General features: G+C 41.6%; 1 protein-coding gene across 1 annotated transcript; it reads left to right on the forward strand.

The window, feature by feature from the left end:
* Positions 1 to 3,631: 3,631 nt before the first annotated feature.
* six1b (SIX homeobox 1b) lies at positions 3,632 to 5,520 on the forward strand. Its single transcript, XM_043236321.1, has 2 exons — positions 3,632 to 4,452; positions 4,940 to 5,520. Exons 1-2 carry the CDS (start codon positions 3,893 to 3,895, stop codon positions 5,232 to 5,234), a joined length of 855 nt encoding a protein of 284 aa, XP_043092256.1. The 5' UTR covers positions 3,632 to 3,892; the 3' UTR covers positions 5,235 to 5,520.
* The last annotated feature ends 4,034 nt before the right edge of the window (positions 5,521 to 9,554 follow it).

The following is a 9,554-nucleotide window of genomic DNA, read 5'->3' on the forward strand; positions in this document are numbered from 1 at the left end:
ATCCGAACCAGCAGGGGGCAGTGCTGCATGTCTTCAATGTCAATGATTCATTAAATGTGAGGGATGTATATAAAACATTTTTTAAATGCTGTATTGAGAGCTTTCTGGCCTAGCTCTTCTGTGGCTTTGCAAACTTTAGATCAGGAGCGAAATACACAAATGAATGCAGACGAGGGGTGTCGTGTAGTGAAATTCTTGACAGTACCACACATAAAAACACCGCTCTCAAAATAAAATACTAGCGAAAAAATGCAGACAACATTTGGAGCTACTTCTTGAGGAAAATGTCTGAAATAACTACGAGGAACAGATCATTATCAGTGATGTTTCTGATAGAATGAGGAAAAAACAATAAGAGAAAACACCTAGAGAAGTATATGCTCATATCATGAGTGTGCAGTATCCATGTCCTACAAAACACCTTCTTGTTAATTTACTAATTTGTTATATCAAGATAACTGTAAAAAATGATATAATGTCAGTACTGCATAAAATGGCGAATAAGACATTTATAATCATACAGTTTATGAAGGCATTGGTTAAAAAGAGTTCACAACCTTACACAATGTCTTTTTTTTTTAAATAACATGTTTTTAGTAGCAACTGGTAATACAAATAATACCAAAATAGGTTTCATAGAAGTATCTTATTTCATAGGAACATTTTTTAAATAGTAGGCTATGTAATTAATCTGTAGTGTCTCCCCAGGAGATGAAAACAAAGCGTCCTAATGTCCTCTGCTGAGGACACGAGAAAACAAATCTATGTCTTTCTAGTGCAGTAAATGAAAATCTGCTTAGAAAACAAGAAGCAGTGAAAGATATTACAAAGATCGTGTTAAAATAATACAAATCCTCATCATTAGTTTTTCATGTTTTTTATAAACCGAGAAGAGCAAGGTGCCATGCCCAAACCCCAAATATTTGGTATCCCTGAAAAGCCTTTAATTCTTGCTGTCACATTTAAGCACGCAAAATCACAGAGAAGTGCACAAAAACTCAAGTCCTCAAGAATTGCTGGTTCCCAGGAGAATATCAGTAAAGCTATAAATAACGACTTTATACGGAACAGACCTCAACGCCAACATTATCCACGAAATATCTGCATTACCAAATGAATGATGGTGAACTGTGAAAGCCCATTAGTTTATATTAACCACCCATTATCGTGATCAATTTTAGGAATTAAGCAAGGGGCATTTTTGACATTTCTGCAGTTGACTGATTTGTTATCCTCATTATGTCACATCTGCAATGTCAAAGAAAATATACAGAGTATAAAGCATTAGTGTCCCATTACCCGATGTCCCTCTTTTTGATTAAATTGAATTAAACGTACGAGTCCTTTAAGCTCCGACCTTCTTTGACACTCTTGATTTCCAATAGTTGCTTTTATTCATCTATTTGGAATGCATTTGTTTGTCTGCTTTTTGGATTGCTCTGATGTTAATCTGCAATTTTGTCAAACTGCTGAAAAATAAGAATGAAATTGTCGCTGGTTTAACACAGCGTTCTGCATTCGGGCTATTCCTTTAATACGTCTGGAGAATCACGGACGTGACCGAAACGCGCTTTAAGAGAATGACCTCATTGTTATCCAACGTATGGCCTATACCGTGGTGTCTTTTCGAGGGAAGCAGTTTATGGTGTGTTTACCATTGGTATGTGTGCAGGAGTTAGCGTCGACCTTGCCAACCCTCGCCTTTAGGCCATAAAAGAGCACATCTTGAAATGATCAGGGCCTGAGAACGGGCACGGCCTTTCGATTTCTGAGGTTTAAGGAGGGGGCGCGCCGCAATGTGGTGGAGACATTACGACAACCCGAGCGCCGTCAATCACAGGCCCGTGTGCTGTTACACTGAAGCTGATACTTGACCCTACCGACGAAGAGACCTAAATGTCGTTAAATTCAATAAAGTCTACGGTCACATACAGCGATGGAAAATCGGTTACGAATTGGGAAACCACCGTTGCAAACCGGAGAAACTACATTTAATCCAATAAGGAATAACGTGATACATAAGTCAAAATAATAAGAGCGTAGATGTTCGCAAAAAAAAAAAAGTAGGCATATGCAGACAAAGCAAAGCCGTTTTGTAAGATTTAATCGTGCAATAATTTTAAAACGGGAACAAATGTTTTTTTTTCTAAAAATGAAATAGCAAATTTTAAATACAGTGAATAATTATATATATATATATATATATATATATATATATATATATATATATATATATATATATATATATATATATATATATATTTTTTTTTTCTTTTTTTTTTTTTTTTTCTGGGTGATCTCTCGGGACAGATGGATGGGGCAGCTTTCATTAGCCTGCTCCTCTCTGACCCTTCGGAGACAGTGGGCAAAAAGTTGTTTTCACAGGTGTACGGACTGACTGCTTAAAACCGATTAAGACCGCGTTTCATGTCAACGTCTCGAGGCTTGCGAGATCATTTGAGCGCCAGATAGAAGGAACGGCGGAGGCTCCTCGAGTACAGGCCGGTCCGCATTAACGGCCCCGTGCGTAAAGAGCGTCTTAAAAATGAACGCCGCGTCTCAAATTAAATTAAAAGAGGTGCTCCATTCTGGGTGAGTGATTGTGAGTTTTGCGTCGCCTTGGTGTCAGGTTGCAGATTTCGACGAAGATAAAGAAACGCGATCTATGCCTTAAAACAGCGTCTGGATGGCAAAGACCTCGCCGAACACAGAACTCATTTACTAATGCACCGGTTTTAAATTTCACTGTACAGAGGCGAGAGAGGACTAGAAAGAAAGAGTTGGGGAGAATGCATTTTTCTCGGAGCCTATAGAACACGAATCATTTAGGCTATGTGTTGTTTTGTCCTGAATGCAAAAGTAGAAACTGAATATAAAAATACTAGGGTAAATTCTAACCCAAATAGCCTGCATTTTTAGCCGTTTTATGGCTTATTTTTCTTTTTTGTTTTACCGATTTTATGTAATTCAAATAAACAGCAGACGTCGAGCACTTGAAGTCGGTAATTTATTGATATTAGCTCGGCTTTGGCTCAGGTTTTCTTGTAAATAAATACATCGCAGTCTTTGTGTAACCACGCAGCGCCGTTTCAGAGATTCTACCAGCCTTGCACGTTCAGTACGAACAGTATGAAAAGCCGGGGGCGCTACTTATCTAGTGACTAGCATTAGGTTATCTTACCAGCTCTAGAGGCCGATTGTTTTTAATGGGACTCCAAATATCTCTGCGCGCATCTAGACCCCGCGCGCAGCGTGTGCCCTTGACAATGGCGCGAGACTGCAAATAACTGCGCGATTTTTCTGTTGCGCGTAAGAATTGCAGTCATTCGTTTTCAGTCGAGGAGCGTCTTTTCTTATAAGTTAACAAACGAGGACAATGCAGGTGATTTGACATACGCTATGCGTTAGAATCCTGTTAGGATGCAAAAAAAAAAAAAAAAAAAAACATAAGGGCTAAAAAAGCATGTAATGGCTTTGGGTGCAATAGGAGCGAACGCTGCCTTCAGACAGTTGCTATAATTGATTAGTATCGAGGTGCCCGGCTCCCTCAGGTAGAACTGGAGACGGGGGATCCAGTTTCAGACCACCGAGTCCCCGTGGGAGGAAATGGAAGCAGAGTTTTCTCCGCACTGCTGCCGGGGATAGGGCAGCCGGAGAGCCAATCAGCAGTCGCGCAGTGCTCTTTTAGCGCGACATGAGTCGATAGTGAGCAAACTGTCTTCAACAAACACCCAAAACTTCACGGCGCGCGCAGAGGACATCTCCAACCCCAAAAAATCCCGTCAGGCGACCTAATCGCTCTCGTTAAACGAAGGCGAACGGAGGTGTCTCCCGTTCCGCTTCCTTCACAAGCATCTAGAGGAGAGCGGTCTGGTAGCGGGAGTCAGACGTCATGTCAATGTTGCCTTCCTTCGGGTTTACTCAGGAGCAAGTCGCGTGCGTGTGTGAGGTGCTGCAGCAAGGGGGGAACCTCGAGCGTCTCGGCCGTTTTCTGTGGTCTCTTCCGGCCTGCGACCATCTCCACAAGAACGAGAGCGTCCTCAAAGCCAAGGCCGTCGTCGCCTTCCACCGTGGAAACTTCAGGGAACTTTATAAGATACTAGAGAGTCACCAGTTCTCTCCGCACAACCACCCGAAGCTGCAGCAGCTGTGGCTTAAGGCCCATTACATCGAGGCTGAAAAACTGAGGGGGCGACCGCTGGGAGCGGTGGGGAAATATCGGGTGCGGAGGAAATTTCCTCTGCCGCGCACAATATGGGACGGCGAGGAGACCAGCTACTGTTTTAAGGAGAAATCCCGCGGTGTGCTGCGGGAGTGGTACACGCACAACCCCTATCCGTCTCCGCGGGAAAAGAGGGAGCTGGCCGAGGCCACGGGGCTGACCACCACACAAGTGAGCAACTGGTTTAAAAACAGAAGGCAGAGGGATCGCGCGGCGGAGGCGAAAGAAAGGTAAGGCCGTTGAAAATGCGTTTTTGCACCCAGGCTGCGGTGCCGAAGATGCTATCGTTGACATATTTACTTGGTTTCCAAGCGCGCTGCTTTATTTCAGACAGAACCGAACAGATCAGCGTCGTAGCCTTTCCCCGCAGAGACACAGAGTTGTTGCCTTAGAGATCTATTTATGTCCTACAGCTCGTACTTAAAACATTCATTAATAAAATCAGGTTGATTCAGCGGCGTTTTAAGCAATTAACTTGTTATCAAACGGAGCAGCCTTTTATATTTGCTCCGCGTTTTTATTTTGTCAACAGCCAGGATAAAGAGAACCCCAGTAAAGCCAGGTCAAAGACACGTTTTCAAATTATCCCTTATATTTCTAGCCTAACTGTGAAACGAATCCAAGTTGAAATCTGCGAGAATTTGTTATTAGATTACATTTAATAAAACTATTTACGCAGCGTTTTTTGATCCACGGTGCCCTCGTTATTTTTGACAGAGAGAACAGCGAGAACAGCAACACCGGCGCTAACAAACAGAACCAGCTGTCACCGCTGGACGGCGGGAAGTCCCTGATGTCGAGCTCGGAGGACGAATTCTCGCCCCCGCAGAGTCCTGACCAGAACTCCGTGCTCCTGCTCCAGGGTAACATGAGCCACCCCGGCGCGTCCGCGTACTCCATGACCGGCCTCGGCGCCGCTCAGTCGGTGCACGGCATGCAAGGACACCCGCATCAGCTTCAGGATTCTTTACTGGGACCTTTAACTTCAAGCCTGGTGGACCTCGGTTCTTAAGCGATCGCGACTGAGCTTTTATTTATTTTATTTTTTGTTTATTTTGTACCAAATATAGACTGAGATCTGCCACTTTTACTGTACATATATATAAGGGGGGGGGGAAACAGAACAGTATAAATCTTAAGTAAAACTCCTTCATTTTTCTCTGGTTTTCAGAGAAATACTCAGTGGTACGCTTTTACCGTGGTAGACTATTACGGACTGACATTTGCCAAGTCGTTAAACTGGTCAGAGGACGAACCAAAAGCAGTTAATAAAGCGATTCTTTTCTTCAAACTAATAAGACGCTCGTCTAGCGTTTCGTCATTCTGTTTTGCACCAATAAAATCCTGAGATGAATCAGTGGGAAACTCATATGGCATATTTCTCTTATACAATTTCGGGATGGAGATTTTCGCTATAAATCTGTTGGACTAAGGTATGGTGAAAGAAAAAAAATCTTCTCAGATGAAGCGTCAGGTCTTCGTATTATAACCTTGAAATAATTCTCAGTATATTACATTTAAATAAGAAAGTAGGCTAAAGTAAATTTTAATATAAAAATAACACATTCGAGCATTCACTTCACGTATCAGACGGAAATATCCTCGCTCATCGTCTACTTTACAAAACCAAATATATTTATTGCGCAAAATAAATACCATTATTTCCTAAATCCTATTGGCATATAATAAAAGCACCGTGTTTCCTCCTGCTTCATTGTTTATCCAAGATCAAACTTAAATCGAATAACAAAACAAAAAACGGGTTGTTAAATTTCTTAGTTTGCGTAAAAGGCCAAATAAAATGTATTCACGTATAAATAATAACGAATTATCAAAATGTAGGCTGCAGAAATTAAACAAATTATAAACGAATAACGAGTAAAAAAATAAACGATAGAAAAAAACGATTAATCCCAATTCTTAATAATAATAGCCCTTCTTCGTATAGGCCGATTCATCCAGCTCATCACCGTATAATGTACCCATGTCCTCTTAATAATGTGGGTCAACAAAAAGCGGGGAGTTGTTGATTTTCCTTTAGCCTCAGGAGGCGCGTGTTGCTTTTGTGGTCGCAGTGCGTCGTTGGGTTTGTAGTGGGGTGTTTACTTTGCGCTCTCCCAATGTTTGTTCTGGTGGTTCTGGGCCAAAGAGAAGACATACCAGCTGCGGGAGGCAAACTCACGTGGCTTCATTCATAAGTTTCTTTTGAGCAAAAACGCAAACATGGATTTGGGGCCAGCTGACTGATGTTCTCGTTAGCTCGTGGTCTTCAGGCAACATCAAAAACAAAAACAACATCAATAACACTACTACCAATAGTAGTAATAATAATAAAAAAAAGTCCTCCACTAATTTAAACCTTAAAGAACAACAAAAAAATTTTTTGGCGTTGCCCATTTGGCTCGTTTAAAATGCGGTCGGATCAAAGAATTTACAAGGACCCCTGATCGTCAGGCCAGCTAAATGTTGAGTAACAGGGCAGCCTCCCACCCATCTTCCACGCACGCATGTCAAGGTAATTGTTTTTAACAGAGAGTACCGAGGATTTCCGGTCGCTAATCGGAACCAGTTGCTCGCGCTAGGCTCGCATTGTAGAGCACTGGAGGCCCAGAACCGCCCATAAAGGGGCAACTTCACTTCTGCCCCGAGGGGATCAAAACGTGCTGTTCTGACGTTCAATGCAACATTTGTTGACAGCCTCGGGGGTGCCATTTTTTCGTGTCTAATATGCATACAAAATAAATTCTCTTTAATTTTGGTTTAACGTCCTAATCAGATTAGCGAACCACTCAGACTTTGTAAAATTAACGCACTATTTTAATTATAAAATTAATTATACAGCCTAACAGGTTAGAGAAAATGCAAATAGAGGTAGCAGTGTGAAAAAAATGATTTGGCCTACTTCAGTTAATAAATGTTCAACACCTATTTTACTTATATGTTAATTGAAGAAATTTGAACATGGTTTGTATAAGAACAAATATTGGTGGATATATGACAATATGTCTACACGACATTATAAGATATACCTTGTGCTCCTAACAAACACAGCCTAATTCACATGTTCTAAAAATGCTAGGACAGTTCATCCAAAAAATAAAACGGTCATCATTTACCCATCCTTATGTTGAGCTTTCTTCATCCTGTGAAACACACACCAAAAAGATATTTTAAATCTGTTTTTTTTTTTAAACTGTTTTTGAATGAAAACCAATCAATTGAATGTCTTACGATTTCAAAAGCCTTCTAAAAAAATTTTTGTTGTGTGTGTGTCCTACAGAAGAACGTCATAGAGGTTTTTTATAACTTACGGATGAGTCCACAATGATGTCGGTTTTTGGGTGAACTATCCCTTTAATAAATTTTAAGTATCGAATACTGAACACGAATAGAAAAAAGGTGACTTCGGATATAGGTGCGCTGTACAGCTTTATCGAGTAACCATTTAAAGTGGAGCGCAAAAAGCCAAATAAGAATAATAACAGTGAACGAAAAATACGAAAAACAAGGTTAGCTGTTGTTTTGTCACCACCCATAAAGCGGGCAGGTTGGGAAAGAGTGCTTGGAGCTCTAGCGGGCCAAAGCCGCTTTTTAAAGGGTTCAGGTTTCCAGTCCCTCATTCCCCGTCGGAGCATGAGCTCTGCAGCACTGTAAACCAAGGTGAGCACACAAAGCAGAGGCCTGTGCTGAACGTGAATGAGACAAATAGAGTGTTCCTCGTGTGGGAAGAAAAGGGTTCGGCTGTAATGTGAGCAGCCTTTGTGGGGTTTAGGAGGGGGAATGACTGAGTGCCATTTTCTTCACAGATAATAGTTGAGACTATTGGGAGTTGTTAAGGGGGTAAAGGGGAGAACAGGTGGGCTTCATGGCTCTCTGCCCTTCCCTGTATTACCTTTTGTCACCTGAGCTCAGGTCATCCCTCGCCTCGAGCTTCGGCTCAGCGAGGCATCATGGGATCGCAGGACGGGACAAACAAACAACGCGCACGCAAGACAAAACCTTTGGAACCCGTACAGCCTGAAAATTTTTTTCGAAATATAATCTGGAGAAATCTGTGCGACCGCAGCACAAAAATGACAAACGAACAAACAGATGGTTGCGAATAGATAGACGTAAACTGTTTAAATGAGCTTCAGAATTTAGGAGATTAAGACGGCTCTGTGTCGGAGGCGAATGTTAGTTTGTGTTAACAGCTTATAATAAATCACCGGAGCGCCGAGGTACGGTCGGGCATTCGCAATAATACGAGAAAGCGGTTTTCCATGTGGTTGTGTCGTCAAAGAATACGGCCTTGGAGAGGTGCTGTGAATCCCTTATTAACTGTAGTGGACTCTGAAAACTCAATGGAGCGTTCATCACAATTCACTGAAGACAGAGAGATATATTATGAACTCATTTTAAGCGGTCTGTTATTACAGTGTAGTTATACGAGTAATAATAGTTCACACTAACTATCTGACTTAGAGTTAGTTGCAAGTAATTCTGCATAATTTGCTGTTATTACTATTAGTATAATACGTGTGTGACATAAGCACTAAAATAAACCGTCACCCTGTTTTATTTCTTTATTTATTTCTTTATTTTAGGTTTGGAATGACTTAAGTTTTGGGTCACCGATTTTTGTTTGACAATACCTTTTATTTATTAAACATTTTTAATGTCGGACTTTTTACAGAGAAGCCCAAGATCTGTTCATATACACAAATAAATAAAGCACGGCGTAATCACCTTTTTCTCAAAACGAATGCACAGCTTTTAAGAGATTTTTGTTTGGTTTTTCTACGTTCTTTCGAAGCAGACCAAACAAAAGAAAGACGCTGGATGACCGGGCCGAACGCAGCGTGTCGTATCGCCTTACAGGAAGTTGACTAATGGCATCGCCGCGGTGACTGTGCGTTTCTCCTCACTGTCGATCGACCGGCATTGTGTTCCAGTGCAAAATGACTTCAACGTTTACATTAACAGTACCGTTTTAATCACTGTAATTATCAGACGTAGGAAGGTCTGGAAAAAAACATAACCAGAGCTTCAGACTGCGGTACCTTCGCGGGGCGTCACGTGGTACGATACAGGGAACTAATTTTGTCCAAAAAAAAAGGCTTGTGGACAAACAAATGGCACGTTCCCCAAGCACTCGAGCAAACACGCGTCATAAAAGGCGGACTGAAGCCTGCGCTGCACACCTGCCCGTGCGTCATCTGTCTGTACAGCAGAATCACAGCTGATTTCAGACGAGCTCCCTCTCTGGGGAAGTTTTGGTCTCTTATAGATTTGTCAAAATGACAGCAATATTACTCCATCAATTTGGCATTGCTTCACGCTTTCATCTGTA

Source organism: Puntigrus tetrazona, chromosome 4 (genome assembly GCF_018831695.1).
Source record: "Puntigrus tetrazona isolate hp1 chromosome 4, ASM1883169v1, whole genome shotgun sequence".
Taxonomy (NCBI): domain Eukaryota; kingdom Metazoa; phylum Chordata; class Actinopteri; order Cypriniformes; family Cyprinidae; genus Puntigrus; species Puntigrus tetrazona.

What these genes read in the sequence shown, in the direction of transcription:
- six1b (XM_043236321.1), top strand. Translation starts at nt 3,893, where the DNA reads ATGTCAATGTTGCCTTCCTTCGGGTTTACTCAGGAGCAAGTCGCGTGC. An exon ending in GCGGCGGAGGCGAAAGAAAG is followed by an intron (nt 4,453 to 4,939) that starts GTAAGGCCGTTG and finishes TATTTTTGACAG; the next exon opens with AGAGAACAGCGAGAACAGCA.